The sequence below is a fragment of the Andrographis paniculata genome, unplaced genomic scaffold (assembly GCF_009805555.1).
Source record: "Andrographis paniculata isolate CXL003 unplaced genomic scaffold, ASM980555v1 Contig36END, whole genome shotgun sequence".
Taxonomy (NCBI): Eukaryota; Viridiplantae; Streptophyta; class Magnoliopsida; order Lamiales; family Acanthaceae; genus Andrographis; species Andrographis paniculata.
The window spans coordinates 1,076,203-1,101,944 of record NW_026137569.1 but is presented as its reverse complement, the minus strand read 5'-3'; the positions used below and the strand labels follow the sequence as shown (position 1 = coordinate 1,101,944).

Below are 25,742 nucleotides of genomic sequence, written 5' to 3'. Positions count from 1 at the left end.
GATATGAATGAATGAATGAATGATGTGAATTTACCCCACACTCAATCAAACATTGGGATCGAATTCGATAGAAAAAAAAAAAAAAAAAAAAAAGAAAAGAAAAGGAGAAAAAAAGAGGTCAACTTATAACAGGAGTCTTCATGGCATGAAAAAATGATCAACATTCTTGGGAGGTCCAGGCCCTCGCCACTTGATCTTGGAGTGGTCCGGGAGCTCCTGATCAAAATGAACAAGAATGAGTGGCAAACATGATGATGATGATAATATATATATACGTATAAAATGTATAATTGAAAAAGGGTCCACCACAAGTACACTATACATCCACAGGGTAGGGTGGGGTGGGGGGTGGGGTTGAATGGGGCCTAAATAAATTAGTTGGCCTTTGAATTTGGTTTGGGCTCTTTAAATGCCACTTTGGAAAAAATATCATGGAAAGGTGGCGGTTTCCTTCCTACTTTTTCTTTGTGTTGTCCCAAACACACTCAACCAAACTTTTGACCCCAAGGCACATAACACACTGATTTCTTTATTTTTTTAATAAAATTATTATTTAAAAAATGAAAATGGGAATAGGGTTAGCAATAGTGAAGCAAACATGGGATTTTGGATAGGGAATGAAGCAAGAAAATTAGACCTAGACTAGACTAGTGGTGCTACTTGTCATCAATCATCATAATCATCAAACCAAAGAAACCAAACTCTACAAGAATTTTTTAAAAAGAAAGATCCCCTCTCTACAATCATCCATTTCTTTCTAGGGCATGTTTCACTATTGGTGTGTTTTTTAAGTTTTGGGTTTTTGTTGTTTTCTTAGGTTAAAATAGAATTTTGCAAAAACAATTAAGAATAAAGAGAGGATAGTAGTATTTTATAAAAGAGTAAAAAGTATTCCCAAAAATTGTTGATTTCAGGTAAAACCTCACGGGCTGTGTTGGTGCTTCCTTTTTTGAATTTTTAATGGGCCCCACTCTTTGACAGGTAACCACAGTTCTTGTTGCTATCTTTTCTTTATTTCTTTCTATTTTCGACTCTTTTATACTTTTTTTTTTTTTTTTTGCTTTATCTTAATAAAAAAGAAAGTTTGAGGGATTTTTCCCAATTGCATTTGGAGAGTTTACAAAATTGACCCGAAAAAAAAAAAGGAAAAAAAAAAAAAAGCACTATGATATATCTTTTTTCAAGAAAAAGCCCAACAGTGTTGAAGGTCAGTGGGAGAAGTAAAAATTTATATACTTATATAGTAACTTAACAGAAAGTCCATTCTCTTAAATTCCAAGAAGTGGGCTTGTTCTTATATATAGTAACTTAACTTAATGGAAGTATTGTTGGATCTTGATTTTATTTTAATTTTTTCTGCTTGAATAGTTATTTGAATATAATGTTTACATGATATAATATATTTATGTATAATAAAGAAAATCTTAAGATTAAACTCCAAATTAAAAGAAACCCAACAAATAATTGTCTATATATCTATAAATTTTACATCTTGAAGATTATCTCAGTGGATTTCCTGTGATTTTCTTTTTGTATTGTTTGGTTCAAAATAAGGGTTTGTAATAATCTTTCATATTGAATTTAGGAGATGAAAAAGTACAATAATGCCACGTACCTAAACTAAGTTATAAAACCATACCCAAAGATTTTCTATTGACCACATTAGTAAGTGGGTTCTTTTTATTTGGTGAAATAATTTGACTATTGTTTTGTTTTATATATGTATATAATTGAGATTGTAATAATTAGATTTTTTTGTGGAGTGTTGTAAATTATACCACTATTAATTTTACGTGGGTATGGCTATGACTATGAATGCTAATTGGCAACTAGTAATAGGTAAGAAAAATGTATGTATTTTGTATTTATATATATATATGTATATGTGTTATCAAATCCAAGACAAGAATTAAAGAATAAAATCTTGACTACGTTTCCTTGTAGCTTTAAAATTGGTCCCTAGTCTTTGTTTATTTTCATGTCACGACTCACCAATCATCTAACAACAGTTTTCAAAGGAAAAAAAATAAATATATGTATTATTTATTTAATTATTTTAGTTGACAAAAAAATAAACACACATTTATGCAGCAGCATTGCAAATAGTGAAAAAATACTCGCCAGATCCCAGGACTCCAGCTCCAGATGGATCCCAAAACCGACACTCATGAAGCGAATGGTCTGGATCACTTTGGTGTCGTTTCTGAACCCACACACAAAACGAACGGTCCGGATCTATCTGGCCTCCGAAGTCCCAGAACCTTCCAAAGAATCCATTTCCTACGAACACCTGTCGAGTCGCCGGACAATCCAACGGCGGAGATTAAACCCAATCAAATGCATCCGGGCGCAGACGATCAATCCCATCCGTCCATTCAATGAATGCTGTATCTAACACCTACTACATGGACCCTCCTCCATAGCTACCCTTGTTTACATTTGTTTGTTTGACTACGACAAACAACAAACCCTCTCTTATCTTCTTCTTCATTAATTTTATAAAAAATTCCTCATCAGTTTCGTGTGTACGACGACCTTATCTGAACCCAGTCAGTCAGTGGCTTTCTTTCTGCCCCACGAACAATTTTTTTTTTCGAGCATTTGGTAGTGGAAGGTTCCCCCTCAAAAGGGCACTAAAAATCGAAATAATTAATCATACATTGTAAAAATATCTCTAATTGCCTGCCCTAATAAAAGAGGTGTCTTTATTATTACCACCAAGCAGCAGCTCTACTTGTCTGAAAGAAAGGGTTTTCTTTTTTTCTGTAAATAAATAATAGAAAAGCAATCAGTAATATAATCAGTAGCGTGTTGGAAAGAAGGAAGAGGGAGAAGGCCCCATTTGGCTTGGATTACAAGTGATTGATTTGATTCTCTCAAGATATTTTTCTGATTGGAATTTGGAAAAATGTATATATGTATATATATGTTTGTATGTTTGATTTATGATGTGTGTTTTTGGTTTTGGGACAAAGATGTGATTCAATGTATATATATATATTATATGTATGTGTATATGTATATTTTTAGTTGTCTTATTACATCAAATAAATTGCCAGCAAGAAAGGGGCGGTACTAAAATCTTTTGTTGGGCTTCTTGATGAGCTAACGCAGACCTTCTTTCCTTTCTCTCTCTTCTCTCTCTCTCTACTACCAGTTTTTGGGAAGCAGTTTTTCTGGCCTTTCTTACACTCAAAAGAGTATCTTTCACTTTTGATCCTTAGCTCTCCTCTCTCAACACTCTTCAGATTCTTCGATTCGTTTAGGTACTCTCTGCTTCTTCTTGATGCTTTCGTTTCTTACCTTTTTCCCCAAAGTCCGAGCTTTGGATTGTCTGATCAAGAACTGCACGGACAGTAATTTCCATCTAGGTTAAAGCTTCAGTCTTTTTCTTTGATTAAATTTATATGATCGATGATGTTCTGCATAACCTTCTTCATCAGAGTTTTGTTTATTTGGGTTTGTTTGGTTTAAAGTTATACAGGGCTCTATGATCATGCCTGCCAGCTTACTACTTTCACTGTTTTTGTTCTTTAACCCTAAATTATTAATTATGCCCGAAAACCTAAGACTGAACAGTTACAGATTTCCTGCTTGCTTTCTGCTCATATGATTCTCTTACACCTCAATCATGTCCATTTTCTTACAGTGATATCGTAGTTTCTTCAACAGGCGGTGTAGCATAATCGAACTACTAATAAAGTTGAAAATGGATCAGAACAAGACCTTCCATGAGGTGATCCAATTGATTTCTTCCTCTCCAATCGCACACAAAAAAATGATAATATGATATTTTTGTTCGACCGCAGGTTGTCGGCAGTGAGAAACAGATGCTGGCGTCGATCTATTCCAAGGGCATTTTACACGACCATGTAATGGAACTATACCGCAGAATTCGAACAGAGTATGAACAAATCCTATTGAACACCAACAGTGAGATGTCGCAGCAGCAAGAAGTCGAATATCACTTGTGGAAGCTGCATTATCAGCTGATCGATGAATTCCGTAAGCGAATCGGCGGCAGCCACCGTTCTTCCGGCGTTCATTCGGACAACAATGGTAGCTTGCAGAGCAATATAGACAAAACCTTGGAAGGATTCAGGCTGTTCTTGTCTGAATCCACCGAATTCTATCGAAGGCTGGTCGTCGAGCTCAGGACGAGCTGCAGACTCGATGCCGAAATCTTCCTTACCGATAAGGACCCCATGTCGAATTCGAATTCCGCAGAATCGCAAGCGTGCCAGCACACGTGCCATCGCCTCTTAATCTGCCTCGGCGATCTCTCACGGTATTTCGAGAGTGTTAAGAAATCCGAGGCCTGTGATTGGTCGGTTGCGTCGAAGTATTATCTCGAAGCGACTCGGACGTGGCCTGATAGCGGGAATCCGCATAATCAGGTAATGCTGCGATGTCGAGCGTCGATTTTGTCGTTGGCGCGAGCAATTTATCGATGCGAATTAACGTTTTTCAAGCGTGTTTTGCAGTTGGCCTTGCTGGCGACGTATGTCGGCGATTCGTTCCTTGCGTTGTACCATTGCTCGAGGAGCTTGGCTGTGAAGGAGCCGTTCCTGGATGCGTGGAGGAACGTTATGTTACTTTTCGAAGAGGTACAACGATGATTTTTGTGTGTTTTTGGATCGATGTTTATGTTGTTGGCTTTTAGGATTGGAATGAATTGTTGATTGTTCTTTCCATTTGTCTTGTGGAGTTGCAGAACAGGTCTGCGACGTTGCCGGCGCTGTCTTCGCAGGCGCCGTTCGATTTCTTGAATCCTTCGAAACGAAGTTATTCTTTGGATGATGCTTCTGAGAAGTTCGAGCTGTGGCTGGTCATTGTCCGAACGATAAGTTTCTTCTTCGTCGAATCGAGGTTTGTATTTTAGTCGTATTGTGATTGTTAGCTCGTGTGTATGTACTGCTTCGACGATGTAGTAATGGTAATGTGTCGATGTTACGCTTGTGGTTCAGTTTGGAGGAGTTTCCGAGCACACTTGCTTCGGTGGTGAACAGATTGGAGGCGGTGTTGTCTGTCGACGATGCGAAACTTAGAGCTATTTTGGAGTCTTACCAAAACATGGACTCGTCGAGAAGAGGTCCTCACCGCGCGATCCAGCTCGTTTCTGTGTTCATCTTTGTGGCGCATAGCCTAACGACTAGCTCCGAACGGGAAGAGTCGAGAGAGAAGGTTGGCAACAAGCGTTCCGAGCTAACGCAGTTGGCGTTTGCAGCGATGTTCATTTGCTTGGGCCGTGTCACGGACCGATGTCTGAGGGGAAACGTCAATCACAGCGACGGTTGCCCGCTGTTGCCCGCCGTGCTTGTGTTTGTCGAATGGTTGGTTGGTGCCGTTGATGTGGTAGAAGCGTACGGCACAGACTCCAAGGTTAAGACTGCTTCGGGTTACTTCTTTTCTGCGCTCGCAGATCTCTTAGATCGAATAGGTCGTGATGGACGAGGGTATCGTATGGATTACGCCGCATTGTGGGAAGATCATGAGCTGAGGGGCTTCGATCCGTTGATTCGCGTTCACGAGACGATGGATTTCGCGACGCATTTGGAGTGCATGAATGACTACGGCAGTAGAAACGAGTGTCGCGTGAGGCGCCTACTTTGCGCTGCGACGAGGATTGTCGAAGCTGCGAGAAAATGTCGCCGGGAATGGATTCCGAGTGACGCGTGGGAGAGATTGTTAAAGACATCGGAATTTACGTCTGAAAAGGAGGAGACAACGACAATGACGACGCCAAGCGCAAAATTCCAACCTATTGTCGAAGAAGAAGAGGTTATCCTCTTCAAGCCGATAACCCGGCGTAATTCTGCGCCGCTCTACATTTCGAAGCCGGCTAAGGATCCTGTCAGCGCGGAAGGCGTTCAGACACAAACATCGGCTACCGATGAATGGCTGCGCCGCGCCACTTCATTGTCGACTGGCCAGAACACGGTGGACGACGCCGACTCGTTCAGCTTCTACACAAGCTCCGTACTCAGCCGGTCTTCGCCAAAACCGATCGATCCTTTATCGACGGGTGCGCACCCTGCCGGACCGCCCTCACTAAGCGCGTGGGTGCTCACACAAGGAAGCTCCGATGTCGAACCACCACCGGAGAAAATCCGTGGCGGCTTCAGTAAACAGAAACTCAGCCCCATCGACGAAATGGCCTCGACGTCATTCTCCGATCTCGCAATCGACGAAGCCAAGAATTCGACGCTGCCGCCGCATGCTTCGATAATCATTCACGACGCGCCTCCGTCGTCTCCGTACATGACTCCGACGCCGTCAGCTCCACTGTTACCGGACGACGCAGCATGGCTGAGAGGCAACTCATTAGCCGTCGCCAGAAATGAGGCCAACGGAATTCTTGGGGCCGCTCCAATTGGAGGCTACATTAGCCGTGCTGCAGTTCGACCGCCGGTGAATTACTCACCGCCGCCTCTTTCAGGCCTGGTCGATGGTTACCCGCCGCCGCTGCTCGGGATGAGCTCATCAGAATGGCTGTACCACTACAGAAACAGCCAGAACATGGCGGCGAATCACCTCCCTCCGATTCACTACAACGCTCCTCCTGCTTATCACTCGAACGAGCTTTCGAGCTTCGATTTGTTCGATCAATGGGGGAACCATCTGGTGCCGAATCCAATGCCGTATTTGGGAAGTCCGCAGATTTATTCGAGTCCTCCGGCACCGGCGGCGTACGGCGCTGAAGAGCCGAAGAGGGATAAATTCTTCCTGGGCTACCAGAGACCATTTCCGTACGTGTGCGGCGTCGGCGTGGAGATGAACTCCGATCAGCCATCGCTGCTGCAGTATCTCAAGGAGAAGGAGAGGCAGGTGCAGATGCAGCCAGGCCCGCAGCTGAGGAACCCTACGTTCACCGGGAACAACTGACTGATTCCGCCATTACTTGAAATCTGTAATGTCTTAGAATGGTTTCAAATGTCGATATGATTAGACTTTGGACGAGCAGTTTGAATGAATCGAACAGTCTTCAGATCATTACAATATGGTCCGGGTCGGGTCGATAACACAGGCCCGCCCAATTAAGCCCATTGAATGAATCAAGAATCGGCCCGGCCCTGGTCGGCACGTGTCAGTGATGACGTGGCTTGTGGACTCTGCAGCGTCGAGTGTATCGAACGCTCGAACTTTTTTATTTTCTTTTTTTAAAAATAATAAAAAAGGACAAATTTGTGACGTATAGTCTTTAGACTCTTTACTGGCGGAGTCCATTCTCATCACTCGAACTGTGTAGACGACAGTGGCATTGTGCATTCAGAGGGTTTTCATGGCCAGAGGAGAAGAGAGTCAGTTGTGAATGAGGATGAGTTTCATGACGTCCTTCGGATGGGTTTCGATTTAATCGTGAGCTGTCACATTTTGCCACCGCTAACCTCCTACACTCTCCCGTAAATTCATGGTGATTCCTTTACTTTCGTTGCTTTATATATACCTTTTGTAAATTTGTAGATTGCTTGTGAAATTACAGCTCTCATGAGCAAAGACAAATCTGCTCTGGCCAGTTTTGAGTTTCTGTTCACTCGCTTGTCCGTTTCGTTTCGAAAAAGCACTTTTTTTAGGGGTTTAGTAGTCTCTCCGGATGAGCAATTATTAATTTCACCGATTGTCAGAGGGGATAATCTGATCATCGTAATAATTCATTATATATTGCATTGGAAATCTAAGTCAAGGAACAGAATCTTATTTTTGGTAGAAAATTAGGGTAAAGGAAAGTTGTATTGAGGGCAAATTCCAGAGGGGTCCATTGTCGTCTTCAGGATGATGGTTTGTGAAACAGTAGGACTAGGCGGTGGTAATGGGGGCATTATTGTAAATTTGTAGATTGTCTTGTTTTACTTCAGAGGTTCACATTTGCATGGCCTTTGGGTGCCAGTTTCATTTGCTCACATCCCTCCTCTTCCTCCTCCACCACCTCACTCCCTCACCTATTTCACACCCTGAATGTTCCTCATTTTCTTGCTTTAAATCAAAGGGATTTTTCTCCTTGAGCTTGAGTTTTCTCTATATAATTTCATTGCTAATCAAGATTGAATCCTTTGTGTCTCTTAGTTTGTTGTCCTTTCAATCTTTGCTTCTGTGAAGCGAAAAGTTTGTCTTTGTGATCATGGATAACAAAGTTGCGATGAACTAGTGAGTTTTGTGGGCGGTCTTTGATACCTCCATGGCTTTTGTGGTCTCTTTGTTTTATCTCTTTGATTTTTGGTATGCAGGTTTGTGAATTTGATGTTTGTGGGTTTTGATTTTTTCAGCCTGGATTTGTACGTCTACGACTACTTGATCAAGCACAACATGTTCCAATCTGCTGAGACTTTTGCTCGGGAAGCTAATCTTACTGTGACGCCTGTTGGTATGTGTGCTTCTATTAAATTTACCTCTGAGTTTTAATAGATTCATCCAAGAGTTATTCTTTTGCATGAATGGTAACATTCTGATAATGTTTCTTTATTCTGGCTCAGAAGTATAACTCAATTGTTAAACATAATTTGTAAGACTTTGTTGATGAAAAGAAGATCAAAGAAATTTAAAGAAAAAAGAAGCTGGTAGGATTTATTTAAATAATAATATAAATACCGATTAAGAGAAAAAAAAGGGAAGTGAGATTCGATTGTGTATCATGTGATTTTTAATTTTTTTCGTCCCGATGATGTTACTATATATAGTTGTCTTTCATGATGATGAAGGCTTTCTTTTTTCTTTTCTTCTCTCTCTATCTCTAAGTTTATTTTTTTTTTTAGTAATTAATGGTGCATTATTAAAATTTCCAAATTTCAGATACCCGTGTAGTATAAAAAATCGCTAATCATGAGCTGATGAGCTCTAGCATAGATCTCGATATGTTACATATATATTTTAATTTTTGGCAGGTGTCAGTCTTCCTGAAGGATTTCTCTCTGAGTGGTGGTCTTTATTCTGGGATGCCTACTGCGGTAAGCTTGCAAAAAAAGATCTGGTAAGCTTGCAAGATCTTTGTAGTTGATTTATGTGATCTATTTTTCTCTGGTATACTAGGTTCAACAAACATAGGGGATACTCCCAATAACAACAATCAAACAACTGAAAATCCTCCCCAAATTGTTAACACTTCTGTTCCCATGCAAGAAGGGAATATGCTCCAAAGTGTTAATCCTTTGGTTTCCATAGCACATGAGAATTGTATAATACAGGGGGCAGATCCATTGATAGATATGCCAGGGCCTTCAAGTCGACCAAATCTTGTTGGCTTGCCAATAATGTCATCACCAATTATGGATAATATGTGGCAAAATTTTCCAACATCAATGTTTGGGATTAGCTTCGATCCAGAGATACTTGGTGTAGATGCGCAAACAACAATGAGCCACATGGTAGCTGCTGCACAACAAACCGAAGAGCTTAATTCCAGGATGCTACTTGATCAAAATGCTCCCACGATGGACCCTTCAAGCAGCACTAGGTAATATTTTATTGGATATTCATTGTTAATGTATTTGCCAAGCGACAATATTTATTTCACTATAAATACACTGGGATATGCTAATCTGTTTTACAATATCTCTTTTTATGCAGACATTGGTCAATGAATACAAATAACTATTTACCATTTCCTATTGCCGGGGTAAGTAAAACCTTTCATATAATTGGTTGTGTATAATCACAGAAAGCTTTTTTAATGAGAAAATCAACTTGGTTTGCTACTTTGCTACAGGATGGTGATGTTGATCGTAGTTGGGTGGCGACAACCTCTTCTGAGGTGCCTCCTCTTCCACCTCAGCTATTAACATACAACAATGTTGGTCCTAGCTGGATGTCATCAATCCCTACTGGGCTGCCTCCTCTTCCACCTCTTCTGCCGCCCATTCCACCTCAAGCAATGCCAAACGACCCAGAGCATGAGGAAACAGGTTTGTTTAGATGCTGGTTTATCTCTATGCAATTACGTAAAATGATTGTGGGGGTTTCATGCTTAATACTTGAATATCTTTTGTTCTTGCATTGAAGATGCCATAGAATTACTTGAAGCAGTTGGAAATTTAATATACAGCTCTAAAAGATAGTATGGCTAATAATGTAAAGTTTACAGGTTTACTTAATTTAATAGTAGAGTTCTAGCAAATTTTGTGTAGTGTTGGACTGTGCTGACACTTGGTTGAAGGATTGCAACTTTGAGAAAGGAAATGTGCAATGATTATTCCCCGCAACCCTTGGATTTTATGGCTATGGCATTGTGGTTTAGGATAGTTTCCAACTGTTTTGGAATTTGTTGAAACTAGTAATGATAATCATCATTGTCATGATATTAGGATCATCCATGAGCTCCAACTCTCTTTCGCCTTCAGATGCCAATTGTTGAGTTGAAGACCTTATGCCAATGAAATGGCATGAGGATTGAATCATGTCTCCGGCCTTGACTTAAGGAACCATATAGTTTCTTTTGGAAAATTTTAAATTTCCATGTGTGGAAAAGTTTTGATACTTGTCACAAAACCATAATATGAAATGAATCTGTACAGCTACATTTTCTTCATATCTTCTTGTTGGAATACATAATATCAGTTTTTATCTTTTTTCTGTTTGAATTACGTGGCATGAATTATACCCCATTAGATAAAGCAGGAAGGATAACTTGAGTTTGTGTAGCTAATACCAAAGCTTAGACAAAGTGAAGGTTTTGAAGAAAGAATGGTGAAGTACTTGAAGGGATTCAAATATTTTTTGAAGTTCAATGGACTTTAACTCTCTCTTAGTAATTTCTTTAGTCAGAAATCTACCAAGTGTACCGTGTTAGTGCTAAGAACAATAAGGAGTATTGGCCCTCTATGGTTGTAACAATGTTTGGATGTAAGTGTTATGCCATTGGAATTAAAATATACAATGGTTGGGTAGTGCTGGGTCACGACCATTGCATATAGACGTTTGAGCGTGCTTGGTCTCAAATCTTTAGGTGTTTCACTCACCAAAATATTTAATATATGAAATATGCTTTCAAATTATGGTTTTGACCTCGTTTTGAATTGAATGGTGTCCTAATTTTTTTGCATGTAGATAAGGAAAACCTTTTGGAACACTTGCTTCCATGCAAACAATCATTTTGAAGAAAATGACAATTGGGATGGAATGAGTTCCATAGAGATCACAATAGTGTGATATTTCTAAATTTGAGTTGTCACTCCGAATTCGAGTCCTTTTATCAGGTGGATTCTTTTGAAGAACAATATGACAATGCTTTCTTTCCATAATTACTCTTATAAGAGATTTTAAAAGCAACAAAGAGAACATTATTTCACTTATTCCAACTATCACTTGAAAAATATGAAATAAGCCACCACCGTATAAATGGACACATTAGTTGTCCTAAAATGCATAAATCTTTCCAAAAATGCATATGGTGTTTTTACAATACCATTAATGTACAAAGAAAAACACAAGACCATTACCGAAGAGATCCATAGTAAATGCTTGAGAACAAAATATAAAAATGTTCTATAAAATATATATAGACAACATGGTACAATCTTGATAGGAATTTTCTATGTTGCTAAGACGATGGATTTAATCATGCTTGCAATCTCTAAGGATCTTTGGGATTACCCATATGAAGTATACAAAATACTTGTCAATGGAGCATGTTTGTAAATGACTTATAGTAATACTCCCTCCCTCTGGGATAATTATGTCAGTTTTTCTTTTTTGATTGTTTGCTAAACTTTGCATAATCTATTTATAATACTACCTCCGTCTGACTTTAAGGGTCTCATTTATTTTTTGTGTGTTGAATATTAATCATTACATCAAATGTAGTACAAATTTAAAAAAAATTGTAAAAATACTTCAATTAGTGTCTTATAATATTAATTGAAGGACATTTGTACAAAAAATTATACAAATATAAGGATATTTTTAATGTTAAGTACAATGACACAAAATGTAAATGTGACCCTTAGAGGCGGACGGAGGAAGTAATAAACTTTATCCATTTATAATTTTATTACCTCCATTTCAAAAATGATAACCAATTTGTCACTACTTTTTTGTACTTACCTCACTATTTTTAGTTAACTCTAATAATAATACCTCACTTTACTTTTTACTTACCTAATTTTTTATATTAAAATGTTATTATTTCTTAGACTCTATGCTCAATAAAAGTGTCATAAACATCCTGAACGGAGGGAGTAATACATTAAGACATTGTATCATGTTTTTAGGCCATGAGCTGAAAAAGTACATTTGGTAAGTGTATGCTATGACCTTTCATGTTTCCTAACATTGCAAAATATCCTTATCTATATTATATATTTTCTTGTTCATACTTCATAGAATTTGCTTGTAATCGGCTAACAAATATAATACATTAATATAATGGATCATGTTTTAGGCCACGTAACGTAAAATCAACTCATTAATGAGTCCCTGACATTGAAATATGACCTTTTCATTGTAACACATATATTTGTGCCAAAGCATGTGCATTGTGCCAAAATCTAAAGGTGTGTTTGGATGTGAGTTTGGAAGTTGGGAATAATAAAATTTTGAATTAAATGAGATTTTTGATGAAGATATAAATAGGTTTATGATGTGACATTTTGAATGAAAACATAAATTTTAATATAATATTTTAAATAAAAAAAATAATATGATTTGATGTTTTTTTAAGAGAACAAAGTGATGAATAGTGAAGTATGGGAAAAAACTACATCCAAACACATGTTGACAATTATGTTTCTCAAATTTTTATGCTCATGCCAATCTTAAGGATAAAGATACTCCTTGTTGCTTGTAACGGATAATGAAATCTTGGTCCTCCCATGAACTATGCAATATGTTTTCGACAATACGTACTCCTTTCGTCCGCCATGCTTATTCTTGTTTCGTTTCGCATTGAGATTAAGAAACAATAGTATTTTAATATAAAAGTGGAGAGGTAAAAAGTAAAGTGAGGTATTATGAGAAATTTATTAAAGAGTTAATAAGAAAGTAGTGAGGTGACTAGATAAAATAGTGGCAATTTGGTTATTATTTGTTAAAGTACTCATAATTAAATTATGAATGAAATAAAGAGTTTTAATATAAATGAATTGTGTATAAGTTTAGCGGACAACCAAAAAAAGAAACCTAGCATAATATGGCGGACGGAGGGAGCATTATTTAAACCAAATAACAACAAAACAAGATTGTTTTGTCGTTAGAGCATACGAGGGGAATCTTAGAATTAGTCAAAATTTATGCATACGCACGAAGACGTGTTTCACTTGTTGTTTTCATATACAGAAATGATAGAATGTTTGAAGAATGATTGAATTTCTTGGATGGCATCCATTGTTTGCTTTCTCTCGGAAACAGCATTGTCTTATGAGTGATTAATAATATTGCTTAGCTATGTTATAATTTCAATGGAACATGCCATTTGTTAGTGCCGTGAATAACAAGTGTGCTTGAAATGATTTCCAGTGCATTGATATGTCTATTAAAATCAAGGCTGTAGATGTCTCTTGCTTGTTAATGCTCATTTTAATGAGAATGGATTAGTTCCTCTTTTACGTAGCGCCTTTTCACTATTCTATATTTGGGACTAACCATTTAAATTAAATATATCAGGATAGGACAAAGTCGGCGAACAAAATACATCATAAGGGTGTTCTTTACCTGTGAGTTGCATCTCAGATCGTTCTAATTCCTCCCATGATGTGTTTGGGGTTCCTTTATTTATTTCATTCTTGTTTATTTTCTTTTCAGGCCTAACATTCTGCTGTTGATTCTCTATCGCCCCTTCGAGAGATAGACTTCTTGAACACAGTGTCTTTCGACACCAGTTCTAGATATACAAGTTTGGGTGTGTTTCTTTTGTTTGTATTGGGAGTGATTTGGTGATTTAGAATAGTAAAAATGTGAATTGACAATAAATGTCGGATGTGATGTTTTATATGAAAATTAGATATTGAATATGATACTTTGAATGTCATATATATTTAAATAGAAAATAAGTATTGAATGTGATGATTTTAATAGAGGAAAATTTAATTTTACTATATAATGAATAGTGCGTAAACATATTCCAAAACTTGATTAATTCTCATCTCGGCCAAGGATTCAACAGGTGAGCAAACTGGATTCTTTACATGTTCTCTGTTTCATTTTTTTTTTCTTAAATAAATCTTACTATTTCTTTCATGCTTGGATTCCAGTTATTTTCTTTCTATCTTCATTTGGTCAGGTACTCTCTTCTGCCAACAGTCTCCAAAGAGACGCAACCGCAAAAGTTCATGCTCTGTAAAAGTTAGGGCCAAATGCGAGTTTGTTTCTGGATTTGTAACTGCACAAAAGAGACCTTGCAGGTAAGTTAAATGGATGCAACTCAACGTTCGAATTGTTCGTATTAGTTGGTAATGTAATTGTGCACTTTCTGTAAGTTCTGAATTAAGTGCGGAAGCATTATACATTATAATTGCTTCTGTTATGATCGGTTTGGTTTGATATATGGGTTGCAGATTGGAAAGAGAAGAATAAACAAAACTTTTGAGTGTGAATGTGCAACTTTTTGTCCAAATGAAGCTATGGATGAAGACATCAAAAGCCCTTCATGGCAGCAAGGCAAGGCAAGTTTATCCATTTTTCTATAATTCTTCATTGTCATCTTGGAATATCTTCTGAGAAATAAATGGTTGGCGTGAATACAATGTTAAGATGAAATCATAATTGCAGGATTTCATTTGCTAGCTTTCTTCATTGTCATCTTGGAATATCTTCTTTCCACTGCTTCCTTCGATGAAATCATCGTCAAGAAGTGGTATGCTGATCTTTACCTCAATCCTGTCTTAAAATTTTTCATAAGATCGTAGGCATGCTTCATCAGCTATTTTTGGTTGTGCAATGCATTCTCTGGATTTCTTTCAATGCTCATTGGTATGGTGGATTGACACATTTCTTGGCTGTGATTACTTCCCTATCAATGGCTTCTTCTATTTTGAGTGTGTTGGATTTGTAGTTTACAAATATATATTAGTCAGCACATAAAAAAATAGACAGTAGGCATACATGATTTCATTTGTAGTATAGACATTTTTTGGTGCTGAGATAATAGTATGGAGTATGCTATTAATTCATATATTGCATTTGAATTATATAACCCTATGTTGTTTGTCTTGTTGAGATAAATTATAAAATTTAGTACAGTAACGGCTCCAAACATAGTACTCTGGTTGTTCGGTGCAGGGAAATGTGGGCCCTTCATATCTCCAGATCTGTCCACGTGTCGATCTGCCCTGTTGTTTGCTTGGCTGTATTGTGCTGCCAAATGCCCTAATAAAAATTTTAGGAGTAAGAGACTGAGTGTTGAAGCAGAGAAGAAGGATCAACAATGGCTCTGGCTCTACCACAGAACACCATATTCCTGAATCTGTCGAGGCTTGTCTCTGTTTCTCTCTCTCGTCCTGCTGCTGCTATTATTCATCGACTATACTCCAAATCCTCTGATCATAACGATAACAAGGTATTTATTTAATTTCATTACACCTCTCTCAAAGATCGATCTTAATTACATTAACTACAATGCTTTCAGACACACATATCTTTATTACATGATTTAGGATGAGCAGACAGCGACCTGTGGAGACAAAAAATGGAAGACATTCAACGATAAAATCGGAAACGGCGACGGTGAAGGCGAGAACTTGAAGAAAAAACTGTCGAAAGAAGTTGGAGGAAAGCCCATAGATGAAGATAAGGGCATGGACGTCAACCGTCGCCCCATCGACGAAGAAAAGCCTTCCTCTCTTTAATCAATAGTATTTCAATTGTTGTAATAATTATATATAGCCAAAAGCTCAGAAGAACATCGATGTTGAAGAAATTAAATCAAATGTTCTAATTAAGTCAGGTTTATGTACATGATGTTGAAACAAATTGCTCCATTATATTGTCGATTATTCTAATAAAATGGGCTCTCGTGTTGTTAGCTTATCTATAAATTTTGCAATGCCATTTTCAGATTATATTTAATTTACAATTTTGGAATTACTTCATTTCATCCATCCTTTAATTTGTACTTCCCCAAGTATTGACGTGTCAACGTCACACCCTATATTGCAAAAACCTAATCCAACCGACAGGGTAGAGCGCCGCCATGCAGACAGCTAGCTAGCATAACTAATGTGCACGTGGCGCCTCAACGACACGTGTCAAGATTTCGTAGCCTCCCTATTCCTATAAGAAAGCGATCGTCATCTTTCCCCTCATGCAAAAATCAGCGAAACCAAAATTAAAAAATCTAAATCAGCAGGACATTTGCAGAATTTGATTTCTTTATTGACCTAAAAATGGCCGCCATGTTTTTGTCCAAATCTGCTGTCTACAACCTCTCCAAGTCCTCCGTGAAGACCACCACATCTCTTCCTGTCCGCTCCAAAGTTTCTAGGGTTTGCTTCGCAGCTTCCTCCAGACACGATCCCGAGGTTTTTAACTAATTATATATATATGTGTGTGTGTTCTTTTGAATGATCTATGCACTGTAATTTTTCCGACAGGGAAGGAAGGCGGCGGGCGGTGACAATGGAAGAAGAGATTACAGCACCTCGTACAATGCGGAGGAGGAGGCGGCGGCCGCTGACACGACTCGGGAGGTGAAGGAGAACGCGGCGGCGATGAAGGAGAGGGCCGCCAGAAAGGCGGAGGAGGCGAAGGAAAGGACGGTGGGGTCGATGCAGGAGACGTCGGAGAAGGCGAAGCAGAGAGCCGAGGAGATGGGGGAGAAGACGAAGAGCGCCGCCGAGAGGATGGCGGAGGGGACGAAGGAGAAAACCATGAACATGGCGGAGAAGGCGAAGGAGACGGGGAAAGGCGCGGCGGGGAAGGTGAAGGAGACGGTGGAGGGGGCGGCGGGGATGGTGAAGGACGCCACGCAGAAGATCAAGGAAACGGTGGTCGGAAAGTCATCCGACGCCGAGGATTACGTGGAGGATCACGTCAGGGAATCTGACCGCCGCGATATTAAGGATTAATTAATTATTAATAGTTTTTTTTTTTTTTTTTTGTGGTGGATTGGGTGGGGTGGGGTGGGGTGGGAGTTGAGGGGATCTATGCCTATGCTACCTAATGTGTTTTTTAAGTTCTTGGTGTAAGGGAAAAATAATAAAAGTCAAATGTATGAGCATATTGACTTTCTGTGAGAAAAATGGATCGATGGGTAGGAATTTGTTTGAATTATTGATTGATGGTGTTGAGATTTTTTTGGGTCTTTGACAAAATACCCAAAAGATCATTGGGGAAACTTCCAATGCGATAAGTTGGGCTTACAAAAGCCCACTAAGCTGTTTAACCCATAAAGGAGAGGGCTTTTTCTTAAAGGGAGCATATAATAAAAATAATAATGATAAGTGTAAGGGATAAGTTTCGGTGGGTTCAAATTCCGACGCCTCAGCTCATGAAACGTGCGCACTCTCGGAAGGGGTTGTTTCGGGGAAGTTTCGGGGAATGGGTTTCACGTCAAAAAAAAAAATAATAATAATAATAATTAATTTATCTCTAAACGAGTTTATGCAAAACTCTAGTTTATTAAACCATTTTTTACTCTTTTCATTACTGTTTGAAAGAGTTTATTGTACCTCAAATTTAAATTCTGAATACCTACTACTAAATTATTTTTCTTCCTAGACAATAAATTCTACATAGTTAAATTTATCACATAAATTTTTAATTTACTTGTAAAAAGTAAATTAATAAAAAATTAAGTGAAAAATAAATTAATTCAATAAAAATACATAGAAAGAGTTTATAATTTGGTCTCGTCTTGTCTACTAGTACACGCTCAATGGCACCTAAAATTCCTTGACTCTCTTCTATGAGCCACCTAAAATTCCTTCAACACTTCTATTTAAATTCATTTTGAATAAAAAGATATATATTTTATATAAAACATCGAATTAAAATAATATAAACGAATACTTAAAATCAAATTACATTTTTTATATAATAACGAAGAAAATACGCACATTTCTTAATTAAAATATATTAATTTGTTAAGTAATTATACTTTTCATATAAAATATATTATACATTACTACATTTTAAAATTCTGTGTAAAAATAAATAAAATAATAATAATCCAATATAAGACATTGCCTGCAGCAGCAACTACTATATTGTCTCGACAAAGATCGACGTCGGTGGATCTGTTTTTAATGCAAGAACAGAATTCGATCTGTTCCAAACATAATCATTAGTTAGTGTCATCAGCAAGAGCAATCCTGTACACACATATATATATATATATATCAGTATGAAGACGACGAAGGTGATTATATTGAGAATGGAATGTCAAAATTTTGAAGTCTTGGATTGGATAATCGGGTGTGGTGTGGCAGTGGAAAAATACGATATGGGATCAGATAGATTCACACATACACAAATAAATAAATATATATATATATAGTGGGTTTGGTCTGCTGCTTCTATTTTCCCACAAGAATTTTAATTTATAATTTATAATTTAATTTGGGGGTGGATACATATATATATATATATATATAGGAAAAAAACCTTCCAAAGGTGTAAGCAATGCAAACCCCAAGTAAAAGTAGTTATGAAATTCTTATGGGGATTGCCAAACTCAAAATCATTCTCATTGACTAGTGCAAAAAGAATGAATTATTCTATTGATTAAATCAATTCATCATCGAATTATACTACTACGTAAGTAGTAGTGTAGTGCGAGCAGAAAAGGACAATCCAGTTTGGTGTCCAACTGACCGCGTCAACTGATATATGTCAGAACCACTTAATACACACTAAATGGAATATAATAGAATCGCAATCAAGAAAATTTTAATTTAAAATTTAATTAAATCAAAGCACAAGAAGGTGAGAGAGAAAATTATAATGATAAAAAGTGATAGAGTGAGAGAGAGAGAGAGAGACAGCGTTGCCATCAAAGCAAGGACCAAGAAAATAAAGCTGATCACCCAGCTTAGCTTAGCTTCCACCGCCGCCGCCGGCAGCCCTCCGCCGTCGTCTTCATCTTCCTGCTCCAAACTTCACCTGCAATATTCAAAGCTATACTGTCGTCTTCTTGATCTGCAGTGAAATTTATTTCCAGTACATGAATTTAATCTCCAGGTGATTTCTGATTCGAGGCTTGTTAATTAGTTTCAACATTCATGCATATATGTATGATTCTGCCGTTTAATCAATAATTAAGTGGGAAGAAATTTGATCATATCGAGACCAGATCAAAATGCACAGATAATTAGGGTTTGGTTCTTCAAAATTAATTGGGGTTTAATTTGATTATTAATCCTTACATGAATTATTCCAATCTTTTAGGGTTTGATTGATTTGTGATGTCCGTACGTACAAAGAGCAGCCCTTCTTTTTTATATGCTGTCTTCGATCGTCGTCTTTAATTAAACTATTTGGGTGAATTGAACAAGAAAGGGGCAGGTTGAGGTGGCCCTCTAATTTCTTCTCTCTCAAACTTTTTCGTTTCCTTTTCTCATCGTCTTAATTAATTTTACTTTCCTCAACTTTCATTTAGGACACCAAAAATCTGCCCAGATTTTGCTGATATTGCAAGAAAGATTAATTCAGCATGCTCAACCCTTTTCAGATTACAGGAAAAAAATAACAAAGAAAAAAACCCCAAAAACAAAAAAAGAAAAAAAAATAAAAATTCAAACAAACAGACCTAGCTCCTGGTTTTACCTCTCGGGGTAGGTAGAGAAGAAATCAACGATCTGATTATACGCCATTGCCGTATGTTTGCTCACTGAATTTCTGATTCTCGTAATCCCAACTGACTGCCTTGATTTGTTATATAAATCTGGTAAATATATTTATATATTGTATATATATTGCAGGGTTTAATTATCTCCCAAGTTATCCAGAATCGGTGTTAATTAAAGCTTCTACACTGAAATCCCCAATTTGAGAGTTTTGCAATCCCTAATTCTGATTGTTATATATAGGGGCGTTTGTATGCAGTATTTTCAGACAGAAATGGAGTTAGGGAGATCTGACCAGGAGAATAATTGGCAGCAGGGTCAGCAACAGCCGCCGGCGCCGCCGAGGCGGGTCAGGTCGTCGGAGATCGCCGCGGCGAACAACCAGCAGCACCACCAACCGCCGCCGCCGCAGAAGTGCCCTCGCTGCGATTCTTCCAACACCAAGTTCTGCTACTACAATAATTACAGCCTGTCGCAGCCGCGTTACTTTTGTAAGGGCTGCCGGAGGTACTGGACCCACGGCGGAACCCTAAGGAACGTCCCCGTCGGCGGCGGCTGCCGGAAGACTAAGCGGCCGAAGCAATCGGTCGCGTCGGCGCCCTCATCCGGCGGCGAGATTGCAACGACTCAGGCTGCGCTATCACCGCCGTCGATTCCCAGCGTGCTGAATCTGACGGCTGGGATCGGTTCTGGTCAATCGGTGATTAGATCTTTGCCGCCTGTCATCCCGCCGGCGATCGGCAACTCTTTCTACGCCGGCGGTGGGGTTCTGTCTTCTCTCGGAACCTTACAATCATTACCTGCGGGCCTCATGACTCCTTCGCCGGCGATTAATTTCTCCATCTCCGGCGCCGCCCAATATGGCGCAAACATGTCCCTTCTGCAAGGGCTTAACCTTCCGGCGACTCTGAAACAGCCGGCGCCTCTCCAATTCCCAACTCAGAACGACTTCTTCCCAACTCAACAAAGCTTCAATTTTCCGGCAAGGCCGCAATCATGGACACAAGGATTCATCCCCAGAGACTTTGCCGGCGGAAGCAGCGGGGCCGCACCGTCAAGCACAAGCGGCGAAGGGGGCGGCGGCTTCTGGGGAGGCTCCACCACCGACGGCGACACTCAGGCGGGACCTTCCTTCGCTGACAACCACCGCTGGCCGGATAAGACCACCGGATTCAATCCGTCTGAATAGATTCCGGCGCCTGCAAATCTAAAATCGAATTTCTATATTTTAGGTTTTTCTTCATTTCGAAGAGATATATGTTTGGGGTTGTCTTTATGGCTTAAATCTTTTATACAGACATAAATTTGCGATTTGCTTTGCTGCAGATATATATATATATATATATATGCGATTGGGATTGGATCGATGATTAATTGCGACGAGGAGATATATATTAGCAAGCTTCTTATATATATATATATATATATACATAAAGAGAGTTCGAAAATTTCAATGTAATTGGGGTTAGGTTTGGTTCTTGCAACTTTTGGTTCAAAAGTTTATAAAATGGAGAGTTTTAATGCTAATGCTTTATGCCTTTTTGTTGCTTTTAGTTCTGTCTCGACATTGTTGAATTTCTTCATCACTTGCCACTTAATAATTTGTCATCAATCAACCACATATACCTTCGAATTGCCATTCAAGCACCTGCAGAAAAAGAAGAAAAAATTATCAAAAGTATGAAAAGCAGTCGTCGTCTTCTGTTAAAAATTAGGGTTTTGTTGCTGTGTGAAAAGTTTGATCTGATAAAGATGATGAAGTCGATATATGGTCAGTTGATTAATTAGGGCAATGAAAAGGGAATAATGTGTCAATGGATTATCTAACTGTAAAGCTGCAAATTAAATTAATCCATGTCCATAGTTTTCAATTTTTGCTTTATAATAATAAATTAATTTAAACACATATATCATCATTTCCTTGTACCTAATTAACTTTCTCTAACCCTCAATTTAAAAATATATAATCATTCTGCTAATTGTGCTTCACCACCAAGGTGACTATAACACTTTATTTAATTAATTGATGGAAAATATTTATATATGTATATATTGTTTTAACTTATGAGGTTGAATTAAAGATTATATTTGTTTGAAATAAAGACATCATCGGAGATAATTCGAGGTGCCGGAGAACAGTTGTGTAGTCTTCGGCGAGAACGTTTGCAAATGGGAACACGATTATCCTCGATTTAGAATTTACGCGTAGCTTGTAACTTACTCTTTTCTGTGGGTCGAATATCATCGTAATATTATCAAAAAATTAAATATATATGATTAAACCACAAGAGAATTGAATAAATATAGCAATTCGGAAATATTTTCGACATATATTATGTCTATTACAATATTTTTCGAAATATTTCCTAAAAAATTTATTATATGACCATATATAATACTCATTTTGAATATGCCTTGTTTGTTTGGTTGAGTTTTTATGATCGAGAATAGTAAACTTTTAAATTATTGAAATATAATGTTTAATATGATATAGATAGAAGTTTGATATAATTATTTATACTATTTATACGCTGTGTTTATAAAAAAAGAAATTACAAAACATTTTATTTTATGTTATTTTAATATTAAATTTAAACCAAATATTTTTAAATCAAAGTCAAAAGAAACACACCTTTATCATTTATTATTATTATTAGGATTAGGATTCTTAACATATAATCTATGTAATAATTAACATTTTTTTTTTCAATTGTCTTATTTTTAAAAATGCATGTTTGGCGGTTATTTCAATCTTGATTTATTGTACCATGCTAACAATATATATTATACGACAATAATTCATATAACATATACTGTAATTGAATTTATTATATAGAAAATATAAAAAAAGTGGGCATTTAAAATTAAAATTAATACTCTATCCAAACCAGGCAAGGAATATATATATATATATATATGAATATTTGTTGGTGGAGTTGATGATGTTGCCATGCATGCATGTAGAAATTATAGATGTTAGTGGTAGCTATAATTATAATTATTGGTTTCGTTACACAATAATATATAAATATACATATAAATTATTATTTACTCAATTAAGCCCACAAACAGATATAATTATACTACATGCATACTATCTTATTGACTATTAATTTTTAATTCATTCATGAAATCGTGTCACAAAACATAATTCAACATTTACATATATATACTCTCAATAATAATAATAATAATTGTAAAAATGAAATAGATGGTGGAGTGAGTAGCTTGGTGCTTAGTGGGACAGTCAAACTAAGAATAAAGGAAAAGCTACGAAGCAGCAGATATGAGGGATGTGATTTATTTATTTATTAATTAATCAATTTATTTATATGTATTTGTATATTATTACCATCTTCCCTTTCGAATTTAAATATATATATATATATATTGAAATTAAAGTGTGTTAGAATTTTAGCAAAAGTTTTTAAATAATTTTTAAAAAAATAAGTGTTCAATGTGTTTTTTAAATATATTTCGAAATATAGGTTTTCTATATGATTTTTTTAAAAAAAATTATACTATTAAAAGTGTTTCTAAAATCACAATTTATTTGGTTTATGTTTGAGTTTAAATTTTAATTTAAATAATATTTTATAAAAAAAAAATAGTAATTCTCCCGTCATCATCGAATATATGCTCACATATTTAGTTACAAAATTTTAATAATATTAAGTAATAATTTATATCTTTTATAGTTAAAAAAAATTACAAATACTTGGTATATTTTTTTATTGAAAATATAAATGAAAGCGTTTTTTAATAACAACTTTAAAAAAATGACAATATTAATTTTGATTAACAAAAATAATACTTCATATTGTTAAAAATTATGAAAAAAAAAAAAAAAGAAAAGAAAAGAAAAGGTGGTTGGGGATTTATTGCAAGGTGACAGGTGCATGAAGAAATTAAAGAACAATCCATTGTCTGCCTTTATCACTACCATTGCATGCATGCATGCATGCATTATGCACCTCTTTGTCCTTGCCCTATATATGTACTTTACTTTTTAATTTACCCCCACCAATCCATATTTATATATTAAATTTTTTAATGTTTATATTATTCTTAATAAAAAATAAAAATGATCACACTCAAAATAAAATCATAATTTACTAAAATACTTTCACAAATTCCAATAACTAGCAACAAAAATTTTCCATGTTATAAAACACTAACCTTTAATTTTATTCTTACTAATTAAAACTAAAAATAAAAATAAATCACCAAATAAAAGTGGTATATGGTGTGTTACTTGTAATTATTCTAATATATATATATATATTTAATCAGTTAATTTTAGATAATATAGCAACAATTATAAAATGATGATAAAGTAAAATATATTTTAGAAAAGGCAGATTGTGTCGAACCACACGTGTCATGGCTTTTAAAAATTCTTCGAGTCTAAGTTTCATTTATGCATATATCATTTATATACCTTAATGATTATATGTAGTCAATATAATTATTACAATATATATATATAATTATTTAAATTCAAAACGTTTAATTATATATGTACCCAAATCTTAACATACCATTATAAATTATGAACGTAGCAATCTTTTAGCAAATAATTGTTTAATTTAATGTAGTAGTTTCAATTAAATTTAGCTCTATATTGTCTAGTACAATGTTGAAATTTTTGAGTTCATGAAATCAGATGAATTTTAATTATATATATATATATAATAAAATGATTACATTTACATTAACATCAAATTAATTAATTCACTTTTAAAGCATGTATATATTATTAAAGTTGAACAGTGACAGTCAATAAATAGTGAATTGAACTTTGACCACAAAAGTTGCACATCACCCAAATTATTATTATTATTATTATTATTATTATTATTATATTATTATTGGGGCCATGCATGATTAAAGTTATTGCAATTTACATATAATGTTGGAATAAGACATATATATATATATAGTGGAGAAATTATTCACCAAGGACGTGTGGTGGGCCGTGTTACAATTAATTAGCAAACGTTATAATAGAGAAATATGTGCAACAATTATATACACTAGACTACAAAAAATATTGGCAAAATTTTTAAAAAATATTTATATAAACAAAAACATATAATCTTAGAAAATAATAATAAATCGAAACTATAAAAATTGGCCATATAGTGCATGTCTAAAGCCGACCTAATTAACTGAAAGCGACACGCCACAATACGACGTCGTACGCAATTCTTAACATATCAACCTTCGGCCCAAATTTTATTTGGGTTTAAATGGGCTACATTATTATTCAGCCCAAAATGGTCTTTGGAAGTCATATTATTACACTGATAAATCTTATTTATAAATATATGCACTTTATATATATATATATATATATTTTATTCTTATTATAAATTCATTCTTATGTACATAGAGATGATGTTCTTAAGAAAATATTTTGTATATATGTTCACAAATTTTCGATATATATTGTATGGATTACTATCTTAAGCATTAACATTTAATATACATATGACATATTTATATTGTTTAGCTTTTATTTACCTAGTGATTCTTTTTTGTTTTTAAATTTTCAATCGTCATTATGATTTATTGTAAAAGCATAATGGGTTTGTTTGACTTTGATTTGAAATTGAATTTTTATTTGAATTTTGTATAAAAATGCATAATATATTTTTATTGAATAATATTAATTTATATTTGAAATCAAATCAAATAAACAAAACCCAATATATCTTCTCACAAAACATTTTTAACCCGCTATTAAAACAAACATCAAGCTCCAAAATCAATCACCAATTAAACAAACCCTAAAAAGATTTTTTAAATCTTGACTAAAAAAATTCTTTCCCCACAATACGAGGTTTCTTCGAATATACCTGAAGAAGCACGTATATCAAGAAACTAATTGGATCAATATATGTATATGTATATATATATACACACACACTACACATGTATATCAAGAATCAAGCCAAATAAATAAATATTGAATAATTAACATGAACTCGTAATAGTTACCACAAATTTGTGCAAAGATTAAAATTTGCAACT

General features: G+C 35.9%; 5 protein-coding genes across 9 annotated transcripts; all 5 read left to right on the top strand.

Annotated features, from left to right (window-relative positions):
* The first annotated feature begins 2,806 nt into the window (after window positions 1–2,806).
* On the top strand, window positions 2,807–7,195 carry LOC127249510 (nonsense-mediated mRNA decay factor SMG7-like). 4 transcript variants are annotated; one of them, XM_051272328.1, is made up of 6 exons: window positions 2,807–3,266; window positions 3,673–3,736; window positions 3,810–4,397; window positions 4,485–4,607; window positions 4,715–4,869; window positions 4,968–7,195. In XM_051272328.1, the coding sequence occupies exons 2-6, from the start codon at window positions 3,710–3,712 to the stop codon at window positions 6,883–6,885; spliced, it is 2,811 nt and encodes a 936-aa protein (XP_051128285.1). In that variant the 5' UTR covers window positions 2,807–3,266; window positions 3,673–3,709; the 3' UTR covers window positions 6,886–7,195. The 4 variants fall into 4 exon arrangements, with proteins under 4 accessions (XP_051128285.1, XP_051128282.1, XP_051128283.1 ...); XM_051272325.1 differs by having other exon boundaries at window positions 3,650–3,736; XM_051272326.1 differs by having other exon boundaries at window positions 2,807–3,371.
* A 70-nt stretch (window positions 7,196–7,265) lies between these two features.
* LOC127249511 (actin cytoskeleton-regulatory complex protein pan1-like) lies at window positions 7,266–14,589 on the top strand. 2 transcript variants are annotated; one of them, XR_007838343.1, is made up of 9 exons: window positions 7,266–7,414; window positions 8,265–8,362; window positions 8,880–8,942; window positions 9,025–9,448; window positions 9,562–9,610; window positions 9,701–9,896; window positions 13,591–13,640; window positions 13,729–14,327; window positions 14,481–14,589. XR_007838343.1 is itself a non-coding variant. In XM_051272329.1 (7 exons), exons 2-7 carry the CDS (start codon window positions 8,305–8,307, stop codon window positions 10,343–10,345), a joined length of 840 nt encoding a protein of 279 aa, XP_051128286.1. In that variant the 5' UTR covers window positions 7,266–7,414; window positions 8,265–8,304; the 3' UTR covers window positions 10,346–13,584. The 2 variants fall into 2 exon arrangements, 1 of the variants encoding a protein (XP_051128286.1); XM_051272329.1 differs by lacking the exons at window positions 13,591–13,640; window positions 13,729–14,327; window positions 14,481–14,589 and adding an exon at window positions 10,296–13,584.
* Window positions 14,590–14,815: 226 nt separating this feature from the next.
* Window positions 14,816–15,971, top strand: LOC127249513 (uncharacterized). The gene is made up of 2 exons (XM_051272331.1): window positions 14,816–15,481; window positions 15,579–15,971. Exons 1-2 carry the CDS (start codon window positions 15,350–15,352, stop codon window positions 15,768–15,770), a joined length of 324 nt encoding a protein of 107 aa, XP_051128288.1. The 5' UTR covers window positions 14,816–15,349; the 3' UTR covers window positions 15,771–15,971.
* A 248-nt stretch (window positions 15,972–16,219) lies between these two features.
* Window positions 16,220–17,531, top strand: LOC127249512 (late embryogenesis abundant protein 2-like). The gene is made up of 2 exons (XM_051272330.1): window positions 16,220–16,442; window positions 16,515–17,531. Exons 1-2 carry the CDS (start codon window positions 16,308–16,310, stop codon window positions 16,986–16,988), a joined length of 609 nt encoding a protein of 202 aa, XP_051128287.1. The 5' UTR covers window positions 16,220–16,307; the 3' UTR covers window positions 16,989–17,531.
* Window positions 17,532–18,995: 1,464 nt separating this feature from the next.
* Window positions 18,996–20,895, top strand: LOC127249904 (dof zinc finger protein PBF-like). Its single transcript, XM_051272967.1, has 2 exons — window positions 18,996–19,101; window positions 19,950–20,895. The coding sequence occupies exons 1-2, from the start codon at window positions 19,085–19,087 to the stop codon at window positions 20,893–20,895; spliced, it is 963 nt and encodes a 320-aa protein (XP_051128924.1). The 5' UTR covers window positions 18,996–19,084.
* The last annotated feature ends 4,847 nt before the right edge of the window (window positions 20,896–25,742 follow it).